At 36.0% G+C, this 14,570-nt stretch overlaps 2 protein-coding genes across 2 annotated transcripts; both read right to left on the bottom strand.

Annotated features, from left to right (window-relative positions):
- Nucleotides 1-346: 346 nt before the first annotated feature.
- cyp2n13 (cytochrome P450, family 2, subfamily N, polypeptide 13) lies at nucleotides 347-7,942 on the bottom strand (the record flags this gene model as incomplete). The annotated part of the gene is made up of 9 exons (XM_079376196.1): nucleotides 347-522; nucleotides 996-1,137; nucleotides 1,328-1,515; nucleotides 5,595-5,736; nucleotides 5,848-6,024; nucleotides 6,488-6,648; nucleotides 6,730-6,882; nucleotides 7,292-7,454; nucleotides 7,751-7,942. 9 exons carry the CDS (start codon nucleotides 7,940-7,942, stop codon nucleotides 347-349), a joined length of 1,494 nt encoding a protein of 497 aa, XP_079232322.1.
- Nucleotides 7,943-9,244: 1,302 nt separating this feature from the next.
- Nucleotides 9,245-12,208, bottom strand: cyp2ad6 (cytochrome P450, family 2, subfamily AD, polypeptide 6; the record flags this gene model as incomplete). The annotated part of the gene is made up of 9 exons (XM_079376197.1): nucleotides 9,245-9,420; nucleotides 9,530-9,671; nucleotides 9,817-10,001; nucleotides 10,107-10,248; nucleotides 10,367-10,543; nucleotides 10,710-10,870; nucleotides 11,258-11,407; nucleotides 11,669-11,831; nucleotides 12,026-12,208. The coding sequence occupies 9 exons, from the start codon at nucleotides 12,206-12,208 to the stop codon at nucleotides 9,245-9,247; spliced, it is 1,479 nt and encodes a 492-aa protein (XP_079232323.1).
- Nucleotides 12,209-14,570: the final 2,362 nt, after the last annotated feature.

Consider the following 14,570-nt stretch of genomic DNA (forward strand, 5'->3'; position numbering starts at 1 on the left):
GACCTTTTCTCCATTTTTTTCTAGGGCAATGTTCATCCAACACTATTAGTTTTTGTAAACTAGGCATTACTAAGCAGGTTTTTGCAGGCTTGATATGGGAACTAAAGATGTATTCTCTCACACCCATTAATCAAACAAGAAGCGAGTCAGAGTCAGCAAATGAAAGGACATAATCTTCACTGATCTGTTTTCTTAGACATGCTAAACAGACACAATGTCATATTAATTTGTATTATATATATATATATATATATATATATATATATATATATATATATATATAAAATGTTTTTTTATAATATTTAATTATTGCTATAAAATAATTCTCATCATGAGTATGGTTTGTTCAGCGTGTTGTTGCATGGATCTTGAAGGGGTGTGGGGTGCGCGTTACTCCTATCACTCCATCAAGGTTGAGTTTCTCACCCTCTGCAGCTGAAAATCGATATTTTCTGAATAAAATGACAAAGAACAGGAAGAGTTCCATTCTAGCGAGCTGCTCCCCCAAACAGACCCTCTTTCCTGTGAGAGAGTGGGGAGAGGTTAATGTAAATAAGCTTTTTTGCTATTATTATTGGAAAAATGCATTTTGCTCACAAAGGCTGCATTTATTTGATCAAAACACAGTAAAAACAAATATTGTGAAATATTTTTAGAATTTAATAATTTAAGCATTCATTACTTCAGTCTTCAGTTTCACATGATCTTTCAGAGGTCATTCTAATATGATGATTTGGATGATATTGTGCTGCTTAATATTTTTGTGGAAAATGCAATAATTGTTTCAGGATTCCTTGAGGTATAGAGAGTTCAAAAGAACTGGTTATTTTAAATAGAAACTTTTGTAACAATATAGAAGTCTTTAATGTCACTGATTAGTTGAATGTGTTATTTCTGAATAATAGTATATATTTTTTTAAAACAAAAGAAACTTACTGACACCAAACCTTTAAACAGTAGTGTAAATAATTTTAGTACTTCTGTTTTCACTTTACCTGCAGAAAAGGGCATGAATGCATCCCGCCTCACAAACTTGCCCTCTTTGTCTAAAAAGTGTCCGGGATTAAACTTGTAGGGTGTCTCCCATTCATTTTCATCAAAGAGAACAGAGTGCAGTATGGGTAAAATTGCTGTACCCTGGGTGAAACAATAAAGGAATATAGGAGTTACTTCATATTATGACAAATTACACTATTGATCCCTTTCAAAGGGAACCATTTTTGTCAGTCAGCCAAATTAATCTCTTCTGGAAGTGATATAATTTTTACAATAGGAGGATATTGATGATTTTAATGTTAGCTCAATAAATTAACTGAGAATTGCTCACCTTTGGGATGAAGCACTCTCCAATGGTTGTGTCTTTGTCAGCCACCCGCAAGCCATTCATTGGTACAATGTCTCCGAATCTCAGGATCTCATGGAGGACAGCCTCAGTGTAGGGCATGTTGGCCTTGTCGGCTATACTCGGCTCCCTTGAGCGTCCAATCACTCTGTCTATCTCCTCCTGGACTTTTTCTACAGTGCATTCAGAAAATATTCAGTTCAAAATATTCCCCTTCACTTTTTTTCTATTTTATGTTGCAGCCTGATCCTACAATTGTTTAAATTATTATTTTTTTTATTAATCTACATTAATCTACACTCCGTACCTCATAATGTGAAAACAGAATTTTAGAAATGTCTGTAAATTTTTTAAAAGAAAAAAACTGAAATATAACATTGCAACAACACTTGAAATTTAGCTCAGGTGCCTCCCATTTCTCTTGATCATTGCGGAGATGTTTCTACGCCTTGATTGGAGACCACCTGTGGTCAATTAAATTGATTTGGATATTTGCAAAGACTTTAGCTAGTGGGATGTTAATGGTTATTTGTAAAACTTCTGAGCAGCAAAAGCATGCAAAGTACAGTATCTAAATGGAAAGAGTGTAGAGGGATTCATTCCTGGAAATAATGAGAAAATAATAATAATGAAATAATGTCCAAAAGAACGATAAATTGTTCCTTGGTGGAATGAGATTTGTACTCGGGCAGTTTTAGCTCGAAATAAAGCATATCAAAGGTTGAGGAAGTTTCCAATGGAAGAGTATGCAATAGAATATAAGAGACTAAGGGCTAAGGCTAGCAGAATTATAAAAGAGGGAAAGCTGGCGTAAATTGTGGCACCTTAGCTCCTCAAACAAATATTAGGAAGTTGTAGGCCCTGGTACGTAGAATGACAGGAGAGTACAGGACTAATAAAATTCCAGTACTAAAATTTGAGGGGCAATTAGAAATAAGGATAAGGCTGATTTGCTTAAGTCTTTTAAGGAGGTACATGGTTCGGAAAACAATAGTCCACTTAGTCAAAGGGAAAGAGAAAAGACGTTGAAAGAGGAGCAGTATAAACTTGAGTATAATAAAGATAATATGAGAGCAGTGAATGTATGTTTTTCATTGGATGCATTAAAACAAGCCATTGGCAGGGGAAAAGATACTATGCCTGGTAGAGATGGGATAGGATATCAAATTTGTCGTCACTTAGATGATACTGTGTTAGAGGAAGTGTTGAAATTAATTAATGTAGTATGGGAAGGCAGTATTTTGCCTAAAGAATGGAAACACGCAACAACTGTCCCAATATTAAAACCGGGGAAAAAGACAGATGATCCTAAATCGTATCGTCCAATTGCTCTTACAGATGTTTTATGTAAGATAATGGAACGTATAGTAACGGATTGATTGGTATACATGCTAGAGAAACATGGAACAAAAAATTCTTATCAAAGTGGTTTTAGAATAGGAAGATCTACTATGGACTCAATATTAGTGTTAGATTTGGATATTAGAAGAGCTATTGCTAATAAGGAAGTTGTCAAGTGTATTTTTAGATATTGAAAAGGCTTACGATACGGTATGGAAAGAGGACCTAATTATAAAGTTATATGATGCAGGGGTAAGAGGTAGAATGTTAAATTGGATTAATGCTTTTTTGAAAGTGTACCATTCAAGTGAAAGTATGGGTCTCTGTCTAGTAAGGAAAATGTGGAAAATGGAACCCCTCAGGGTAGTGTCATCAGCCCAGTGTTATTTAATGTAATGATTAATGATATTTTTAGCAGGTTAAATGGCAGTTTTGGAATTACATTATTTGCAGACGATGCGGCTATTTGGAAAAGAGGGTGGAACTTAAATTATATTTTAATCAATTACAGTAAGCAATTAATAAAGTAAAGGCATGGGCAGAGGAGTGGGGTATTAGAGTGTCAGTCTCAAAATCTAAATGTTGTGTTGGTTTAAAGAAAACCACTATAAATTAAATATTTATAGTAGTCCTATAGTCCTTATAGAGTTAAATCATTTAAGTTTTTAGGAGTTTGGTTTGAGGAAAGAATGACTTGGAAAGTACACACAGATAAAACTGTGAAAAAGTGTGTGAAAGTTATTAATACTAGAGGTGTTTAGTTGGAACTGAGTGGGGTGCAAGTAGAGATTGTTTAATGATGAGTTATAGGGGAATTATTAGAGCTAATATTGATTACGGATGCATGATATATAAATTAGCATCAGATTCTGTTTTAAAGAAACTGGGAGTATAGTACAAGCGAAAGCATTAAGAATATGTGGAGGAGCAATGAGTACTACTCCACTTAATGCTTTGTTAATTGAAATGGGTGAGACTATGTTAGAGCTGCGATGGAACAAACTCTCTCTGTATTATTGGACTAAGTTACAAAGTTATAATTGTTCTAACCCTGCTAGGATTTTATTAGAAGAACACTGAGAATTTCAGAGAAGGGATGGAAGTAAAAGAGAGGGTAGGAAGACTTCATTAGGTAAGAGAGCTCAGGAAATAGGAGTGAATAATATTAATATTGCACCAGTAATTACTTGGCCTCCAGTACCTCCATGGTTACTGACAGTTCCAAAAGTAGACCTCAGTATTTTAGATCACATAAAGAAAGATGAAGGTAGTCCAGTGGATATGGTTTTTAATCATTTGAAGAGAAATTGGTCAGAATATATACAGTTATTTGCAGATGGTTCAATGAATTCAAGTAGTGGAAAAACAGCAATAGGAATAAGTATTCCTCAGTTAAATTTAAAGAATGGAAAACGATTAACGGATAATATGTCAGTCATTACTGCAGAGTTAGTGGCTATTTTATTGGCCTTGGAGTGGGTGGAGGAAAATGGTCCGGGGAAAAGAGTAATTTGTTCAAACTCAACTGCCGCTTTAATGCCATTAAAGGGAAGGAAAAGTGAAGCTAGGTCAGACTTAATAGTAGAATTATTAGTAACACTGAATCGAGTAAATAGAATGGGGAATAAAGTGGGATTTCTTTGGGTGCCGGCTCAGATAGGTGTTCAGGGAAATGAAGAGGCAGATGAAATGGCAAGAAAGGCTGTAAATAGAAGTGGAGTTGGAAGCTTTGTATGGTAGAGTTGAGTGTAAAAGTATTATCCAAGAAGGAACAGTACAATTGTGACAAATGGAACGAAGGATATAAAAGCAGACATTATTGTTCTATTCAGCCAATAGTAGGGCATTCTAGTACAATAAGGTTAGAAAGAAAGGATAGTGTTGCTTTAACTAGACTTTGGGTTAGCAATGATTGGAAAACTTCCAGATGGGAGATGTAGATGTGGACTCGAAGAAACTGTGAGCCATGTAATAATGGAGTGTGTCCTTCATCGTGCAGCAGGACGTTGCATGTTTTCAGAGTTATTTGAATGTGGAGTCACGAATGCCAATCTGGGCTTTATGGCGGTGTGGCCAAACTCAATCCTCTCCTCAGTGAAGACACATGGAAACACACTTAGAATTAGCAAAACAGCACCTAACGGACCTTCAGACTCTGAGAAACAAGTTTATCTGGTCTGATGAACCTCCATTCTAAGCATCATGTTTGAAGGAATCCAGCCACTGCTCATCACCTGCAGAGTACCATCCCAAAAGTAAAGTGTGCTGGTAGCAGCCTCATGCTGTGGGGCTGTTTTTTAGCGGCAGGGACAGAAGGACTTAAGGTAGCCTTATAATGAAAAGTCCAGAGCATTCAGAACCTCAGACTGGGCAGAAGGTTCACCTTCCAACATGACAATGACCTTAAGCACACAACTGTCCCTTCAACCCTACTGAACAGCTCTGGAGAGACCTGAAAATGGCTGTTCACTGACAGTCCCTATCCAACCTGACGGAGCTTGAGAGGATTTGAAAATAAGAATGGCAGAAAATCCCCCAATCCAGGTGTGCAAAGCTTGTTGCATCATACCCAAAAAGACTCGAGGCTGTAATTCCTGCCAAATGTGCTTCAACTAAGTACTGAGTAAAGGGTTTGAATACTTATGTAAATGTGATTGTTTCAGTTTTCTTTTGAATAAATTTACAACCATTTCTAAAATTCTGTTTTTTCTTTGTCATTATGAGGTATGGAGTGTAGATTAATGAGAAAAAAAGTAAATTTAAACAATTGTAGTATCAAGCTGCAACAAAATTTAAAAAAGGGAAGGGGGTCTGAATACTTTATGAATGCACTGTACAATTAATACCATAAATTCAGTTGTCTATGTATTATGCATAGATTCTTTAAAGAGTATTTTTTTTTTTTTTTTACCTTGTACTTCTGGGTAAGTAATGAGGTATATGAGACACCAACATAATGTGGTGAATGTAGTTTCGGTCCCGGCTAGAAACAGGTCTAGAACACATGGAACAATGTTCTCTTCATCAAAACCATCTGCTGTTTCTTGTGGCTTCTGTTCAGGGGTGGAAGAAGAGAAATTTAAAGTAAAGCTGTTGTATTCCTACAAATAAATGCTAGTGAAAGAGGCTGGTTTGAAGTTCTCCTGCCATTTTAAGAATTTTACCTGCATCAACTCAATTAGGAAGCTGTCGATGTAGTCCCGAGGCTCTGAAGGATCCAGTTCAGCCTTGTGTTTGACAATAACCTCTTTAACAAAGGCTTGCAATAATTTGTAGTTACTGAACATGTCATTGTGTGCCCCAGGAAGATGCTTCATGATGGCTGGAAATGCTTCATAGAGCTGAAGGAAAAACATTTTTATTTACCAGAATTAATTATAAACAGATATTTGAAGGAACATTCACCCAAAAAAAAGAAATTGCTCAAGATGTACCCAACCTCAAGTCATCCAAGATGTAGATGAGTTTGTTTCATCAGAACAGATTAGGAGAAAATAGGCATCAGTTGCTCACCAATGGATCTTTCTGACGGCACCCATTCACTGCAGAGAATCTATTTGGAAGCACATGATATACTGCTACATTTCTCCAAATCTGTTCTGAAGAAACAAACTCATCTACATCTTAGATGGTCTAAGAGTGAGCAGATTTTCATTTTGAGTGAACTTCTTTAAAATTATTTCACAAAACAGTCTTGTTTAATTAGTTCTTTCCCAGAGTTTATTCAAAGTAGTAAAATATCTCCCAGCCCAACTGTATGGCATAAAGGACAATTATCAGAAAAAAAATATATATATTATTTACCTGCCCCCAAATGGAGCCCTCTATTTGAATGTTTTTAGATATATATTTTAGCATTGTTCTGAATTGGTGGTCTGCATAATCAAATCTCTGGCCGAACACCATTTGACAGATGATATTAGAAACAGCATTGTTGAACAGGATTGTTGGGTCAAAAGCAGCTCCTGAGAAGGACAAAAACTAAATGAATCCTGTTGTTTACCTTAAATTGATTCTTATATACATGCAAACCAGGTATTGTGTACCTTTCTGATTGTCAATCTCATCTAGCAAGAAGCGGCTCTCTTCACAGATGGCCAGCTCCATTGTTTTCTTTCCCAACCCAAAGTTCCTCAGTGTTGACATAGCAAAGCGTCGTTGCTTCTTCCATATTTCACCATTACTGAAGAAGAGTCCAGCTGTCCGGGCACAAATAATCAGTACATAATCGTGTTCCATAGGATACTGAAACTTTTTTTTTTTTTTTTTTCAAAAAAGTAATCAGTGAAAGTATGTATGTAAACTTTAGAAGATGATGATCATCATTTTCTGGAGGTTGATCTAAATATTATATCAGCTGTGTTATTTTCTATTTGCAACCTTTCTCCAAGCTGTAGGACAAGTCTAAACAGTTTGGGACAATTACAAATACTTTTTAAAATATTTATTTTAGAAATAAATAACTGATCCAAATGATGTAACTACTTGAGTTTCGCAATTTAAAGGAATGTTTATATTTTGTTAATAAAGGGGGCTTGCTTCTCCAGATTCACAATAAACAATGCTATTTCCTGAACTCTTGTGATGGGTCATAACCATTTGACCTACCATTGCCCGAGTAGACTCGTGATAGCACTGGACTGTAGGGCCGATCCACAAAGTTTTCAGCTTGAGTCACCAGAGCCTCCTTCACCAGTTTATAACCAGTGATAAAGACCACTTTGTCTCTTCCTAATCGCAGACTGAATATATTGTTGTAGGCATGGCCTAGCTGTGAGGAAAACAGCATTTCAGAAACTTGAAGCATGTGACAGGAACTAATGCAAATCATCGGGTTCATAAATATTTTTTGTCAGCAAACTGCAAGCATGATCTAAAAGACATGCACCATTTTAACCAGTTATGAAATTAAGTTTTTGGTGTGTGTCTATATATATATAATATTTAAGTAAAAGCAATATCCACTATCATACAATCTCTTATCTCACAATTATTTTTGTCTATTTTTTCTTAGATTTTAATAGAGTCCTGTCCTATCAACTCAGAAGTGTCAAAATGTCTGCTCACCTTTGTTAGATATATATGTGGCTCCCTAGTGTCAATGTTGAAGACATTTCCTAGGAGCGGAAGAGAGACAGGGCTGGGTGGGTAATTCGGTGGGTTCCTGTTCCTCACGTAATCTACCACCAAGAGAAGAGCCACTACAAAGAGCAGTAGTCCCTTAACATCAAGAATCTCGAGAACTGCAGTTAACGCCATGTCAGGCAAAGAAGGAAAATGTGAGGTTTGCAGAATGTATATTGAACAGGCAGCCTTTGTCCACGTGTTCAGCCTGCCACTCCCCTCACATCTGGCTCAATAGCTGTAATGATTTTAACAGAAAATGGACTCGGATTTACACAAGATCTTGATGGATTAGACAGCTCTTGTTGTTTGAGAGATGTTTGAGTGTCAAATGTGTGTCAGATAATATGTTCATCAATTTTAATGGAAAATCTTCCTCAGATTGAATTAATGAGTGGAACATGCAGGGAGGTGAACTATTGGAGTTTATGCCTTGCAGGTTCATTTTTAACCGAGCTTGACTTTTGCCATAGACTTTTTGCAGTGTAAATAGGGGACAAACGATGTTAATGCAAAACACATGAAGGCTTGTGTGTTGTTCTGTTCATACTGCAAGTTTAGGAGGTCATGGTCATTGACAGATAATTCATTGAAATGTAAAATGGTGAATTAATAGCATATTGCTTTACTCAGTTCAGAAACCTGATAGCATATTTGAATAGAGGACAAGATTAGTATAACCTGATATGTTCAAAATACTTTCCATACAAAGCTATCACTGGGGCAGTATCCAAAGGCACAAAAGATAAAAGGTACATTTTTGTACATTATTTACCCCTTAATATCAGTACCTTAAACATACACATTATCACTTAAAAAGTACATATTAGTGCTTTAAAAGTACATATTAGTTATTTAAGTGTAATTACAGTTTTTTTACAATCATTTTTGCACTAATAACAGAACCTTTGTGTCATTTTTCAAAACTCTAGACACATAATTCACAACTGAAGATCAAAATGCGCATTTTTCAAAACACTTAATACTTTTTCCAAATGCTTGGATACAATACACATAAACTAAAGATCTTTTGTTCATTGAAATAAAATCACGGGTTCAAAATGACACAACATCAAAGAACGACTTTTTCAAAATGAAGCTCTCACATTACATCTGAATTGAGTGTCTATTCATTTCATTACAAAGATCTAACTATCAATTGATACAACTGCTTAAAATGATAAGTAACTGTTGCATTACTCTTGATGCATAGCTTTTATGGAAACTGATTAACAATATTCTATGTTTAGATCATGAAAGATTCAGGATAGATCATTTGACACCAATTACCACAGAGTATGACCCAGACAGACTGCAATATCTATGGATGTCATATTGCATTCTTTATCAGATATGGTTTCTATGGTCCCATGTACCACTTTTACAGAACACATTTGCATATTCAACTTTACTGTACTCAGCAGGATTTGGCACCCTTTATCTCGGGTGAGCACAGAGCTTGTATGGCAAAGGGGCTTGTGTGAAGCCTACATAGCTCTCCAGACTGGGCTCCTCACCAGGAGGAGGGCTGAACCTGAAGGTCTGCAAGAGGATGGCAAGTAAGAGGAACAGCTCCATGTGAGCCAGGTGTTCTCCTGGACACTGCCTTTTGCCTGTCAATCCATCACAGTTTAATTACTTGGCTGAAATACATATTTGTTTTACAGGTTTGGTTTCAAATTGATTAAGGTACAGCAGAATTAGGCAGTGGATGAACTGTACCTGCTGAGAAGGCGAAGAAGGCATTTCTCCAGCAGAATTGGCCTTCAGAGTCTAGAAAGTGTCCAGGGTTAAAGGTGTCTGGTGTTTCCCATTCATGTTTGTCATACAGCACTGATGTCAGATTAGTGATCACCACAGTCCCCTTAGTACAGCACAGGAAATGGTCATAATATGAATAATATTTAAAACTAATATAATATATTAGTATTATTATATATATATATATATATATTAGTATTATTTTAATTTTAAAACGTTAAACAATAAACACAATATTCTTCTTTTACCTTTGGTATAAAATAGCCTCCCAGAGTTGTGTCCTTTCTTGTAGTTCTAGCCATATTTAGAGGCACAAGGTTTGCTTTTCTGAGAACCTCATGAATAAAACCATTGGTGTAATGCATGTTTGCCTTATCGGACAGAGTAGGTGGACGGGAGCCAATCACCTGGTCAATCTCTGCTCTGACCTTGTCTAGTTAAGGAAACATTTTGAGAATATTGTCAAGATACAACAATGCACAATAAGTAGTAAAGCTGTTTTTATCTCTTTTTACTATAGTACATAATATTATTGTACCTTGAATATCAGGATACTTGATCATGTAAAGCAGAGCCCATCTGAGTGTGTTGGTCATTGTTTCAGTTCCGCCCTCAAACAAGTCTACCATACACCACACCAGACTGTCAATGTTAAATCCTGCCTCGGTGTCATTCTTCCTCTAAGGCCCCAAATGAAGCACAAGGACATTTGTTCAGGAATCCAATTAATTCAGTAATATTGTTGGATACATCACCTGCTGTTGATGCAGAGCTCCAAATGATGTTACTATGTTTTACCTTCTCTGTTTCTGCCAGATAGGCATCAATATAATCTCTGGGATTGTTGCTGTCCCAGTCTTGTCTGTGTTGCTCCACCTTTTCTTTCAGGAAGTTTGCTAACTCTTGATAGTTTGAGATTATTGTGTGATGAGGTCCTGGCAACCATTTCATTATACCCGGAAAGGCATCATACAGCTTAAAAAAAAAAAAAAAAAACATGAAAACTTTGTTAAAATGATGAATAATCTGCATGTGTTTTGCACACAAATATTTGAACTAAATAATTTACTAAACACAAGTGTTATAATATGTGAAAGTTTTTAAGTGCTCTTTTAAATGTAGTATTTTCAGTGGATGCTACCTGGTTCCACACAGATCCTGTAAGAAACACTGACTCTGCGCTCATTTGTAGACGCTTCTGGAAATCAACATCGTCATACTCATATCGATGGCCGAACACCAGGCTACCAATAATATTAGCCACTGTGTTGTTGACTTTGACCAGAGGGTTAAATGGGCAGCCTGCGTGACAAGGAAAAAAAACAATAACAGAATCAGGAATATTTGCTGAATATTTTGGTATAAGATAGTTCAGAATTTTTTTTTTTAAGTAATAAACTGTAGGTTATTGAAAACTGTTCTACATATTAAAGTGTGATTACACTCTTTAAAACAAAGGTTCCAAAAGTGGGTTTTCACAGTGATGCCTTAGAAGAACAATTTTGGCTTCCCAAAGAACCTCGCAGTGAACAGTTCTCAAAAGAACGATGTTGTTATTAGATTAAAGTACATTTCAATAATCTAAAGAACCATTTTCCAGTATAAAAAGACCTTTTGTGCATTGGAAGGGTTCCATGGATGTTAAAGGTTCCTCATGGAACAGAGTCAATAAAAATCTATGGGGTCTACCCTGCTCTTCTTTAAAGGCTCCACACAGGAAGTAGCACTCTCGATGAATATGTTCTTCTAGAGTCTTCCTCCCCTCTCCAAAGTTTTTCAGGTGACTCATGGAAAACTGCTGTTGCTTCCTCCATGAGTAGCCATTGTTAAAGGACAATCCTTTCTCGGTCAGGGGTCGGCGTCAAAGACGATGGAAGAAAATTGTGTTTAGACCTGCTGTACAATAAGTGAGGATGTTTTTCTATACTCAGAATAGTTTGCATCAATTATTTGCACCTATTGGGCAAGAACACTTTGCTTAAACTATACTTTAAAGCAATAATCACCAATTATCCTGCTACTTTCATTCCGTATATACAGCAGCTATTTTGTAAACAAACATTTTGTGTTTCCTTTTGTCACCTTATTAGAGTCACTTACCTCTGCCTTTATAAAGTGTGTCAAATAAAGGTGAAACAGGGCGGTCAGTGAAGGTTTCCGCTTGAGTGATCAAAACATCCTTCACCATTTTAAACCCGGACACGTACACTATTTTATCACTTCCATTTCTGACACTGAAGATGTTCCCATACTTCTCAATCAGCTGGAAAAATAAAAAAGTAAATTACTTAAATTACTAATCAAGTAGCACGTCAAAATACAAAAAAAAAAACATGGCATTCTATATTTACTTAATTAACAAATATATATTAATATAACAAATAATAATATTATTGTTATATTGCATATTAAATGAGTAATTATTTCAGTGTTGTAATAAATTCATGAGTGCCTCACCCGGTCTACACTTTTATAGTTAACATCAGTGAAGACATTTCCTAGGATGGGCAGCGGCCATGGTCCTGGTGGAAAATTTGCTGGATTTTTATGCCTGATCAAATCTATAAGCAGTAGCAGTAAACAAATCAAAAACAAAAAGTTTTTAAAGTCCAGGCACTCATATAGGGAATATAAAATCATGACTGATTCTATGGGCAGCCGACGACTCTGAAGTAAACAGACTTATTTTAGTTGTGAATAGGGTGTGTGTGAGAAAGTGTACACGCACTATTTATCCGAAAAGAGAGAGTTAATGTGGGTCTCAGCAGCAAGGGGCCAAACGAGCAGTGTGGGAGTCATTATTTATCCCTGTTATGTAATCAGTGTTTGTAGTTCATGCTATAGTTTCCAACAAAAACAGAGCCCCAATTCAGCCTCTGTGTGAACCTTCTACATTCCAAAAGAATCTCTACCAGGAACAGGTCATAAATAATGACTGAACTGCACAGTTGAACTACATGAGACTGAAGAGATAAGCCAATGCAGACAGCAGATAAGAAAATCTGTGCAATCGTGACAATGCTGTTTTAGTTGAACAACATGTTTCTTAATGCATAACAGTACATAACACTACAGCTAAAACATAATATAAATGTGTGTAATGTATGAATGTTTATGGGCACTTGCCTCTACAGGGCCTTTGTTCCTAAATGAATAAGTAGTGGAGAGGATTGTGTAATAAGACACCCTTGTTTTGCTCTCTTTCTCTTATTCTCTCAAGAGATGTTGTGAAATGCACTACAGGCCTAATATGTGCCTTTCCATTTTCATTCTGAGAGGTTTGTAAGTGTAAACTTTATCATACTTTTTAATACTAGGTACAATTAATAAAACAACTGTTTAAATAAAGGAAAAGTAGAAAAAGTAGCAGGCTATGTACTGGTTGCAAGCGGTAAAAGCAGTGAATGGAAAGTTTTAACGGGGTTCCCCAAGGTGGAGTTGTCACCATATCGGTTTTTACTTCATATGTCAACCCGTGAAGTCATTTATGGTGATACACTGAACACAGTTTATGCAGATGATATTGGTTTATCACGAGCTGTAAAGTTAAAAGACATAGAAACAGACAAAAAGATGGAAATGGAGGCACTTGTTTTGGAAACCTTGGCACAAAATAACAACATGCTCTTAAATGAAAACAAATCTGTCGAAATAAGGATATGTTTTGCAAAAAAATCAATACAACCACCACCACTTAAACTGGGTGGTTAGGAGGTTCACGTGGCGTTACAGTCAAAATGCCTAGGGTATCATCTTGACAATCAATTAAACGGAAATTATCACATTGACAAGTGTGTAAAAAATGGCATCTCAACATCTTCACTTTTTGACAGTTTTTGCAAAACATGGAGCTTATGTATTGCTCCTTGATCAGACCCTGTCTGGAGTATGCAAGTGTGCTGTTAGTTGGTCGCACAAAAAAAGCAAGCAGCTTTGCTGGAAAGCATGCAAAAGAGAGCACAATAAATCATTGAGAGATTTATCAATGCATCTACCTGATCTACTGTCACATTTCTCAGGAACACAGAGACACGGAAATATTCAAATAACAGTCTTTTAATGACTCAACAGGCAAGGAACAGGTGTAGACTCACACAGAAGACATCTAAGAACCAACAAACGAGTACCGAAAGGACAGGGGCTTATAAAGACAGGTGCATGGAATCAACTAATAATCAAACTAATCAGACAGGGGAGAAACTGGGTCACTGAACACATGGGGAGCAAAAAACACAACAAAAACAGTCCAAAATCCTAACATCTACAAGGTTGGATAGAACAAGCCACCATCAAGTTAATACAAGAGATGGCCCAGAATGATCATCCCCTTCATGATCTTTTTCCACCAACCAGGGGTGAAAAAACTGGTCAGCTTCTTAGGAAACAAAGCAATTTGACATTATTCAAAGCAAGGACAGAACGTTATGCTAATTCTACCATTCCTTTTGGTATTAAACTATTCAATGAATGTAATGTGGATGCTTAGGGTCCTTTTTGCAGTTCAAACTTGTATGTTTCAAAACTTTTGAAACATACAAGACGTATATGTATATATGTGCAAATGTATATCTCTTATTATTTTTTGGAGTAGTATTATTGAATTTGTTTTGAAAATGAATTTTTTGTATTTCTCAGGTATTTTGTATTTTATGTTTTTTCTTGAAATTTTATCTTTCAATGCACTTTCTGCTATAAGTCAATCTCAGTATTGCTAAGCAGAAAAGTCAGTAAACTTCAAACTTCAAAAAGTCTGAAATCACTATTTCAGTATTTATTCTTGCACGTTTAATTAAATGTGTTGCCATTTCTTTGTAATTATTTGTGAAATGTTCTAGCAATTTTTGAGTGGAAATTGTTTCTACACTATTTTTTTTAATTCAGTAGCAAGTGTTGATTGATTGATCAAACAAACTCATTAAAAAGTTACAAATGAATGCGGACCTCCTCGTGCATATCAGAGAGGGACAGTTGTCCTACAAGCACACACACACTGAATCTAAAT

Source organism: Barbus barbus (assembly GCF_936440315.1).
Source record: "Barbus barbus genome assembly, chromosome: 24".
Classification (NCBI taxonomy): Eukaryota; Metazoa; Chordata; class Actinopteri; order Cypriniformes; family Cyprinidae; genus Barbus; species Barbus barbus.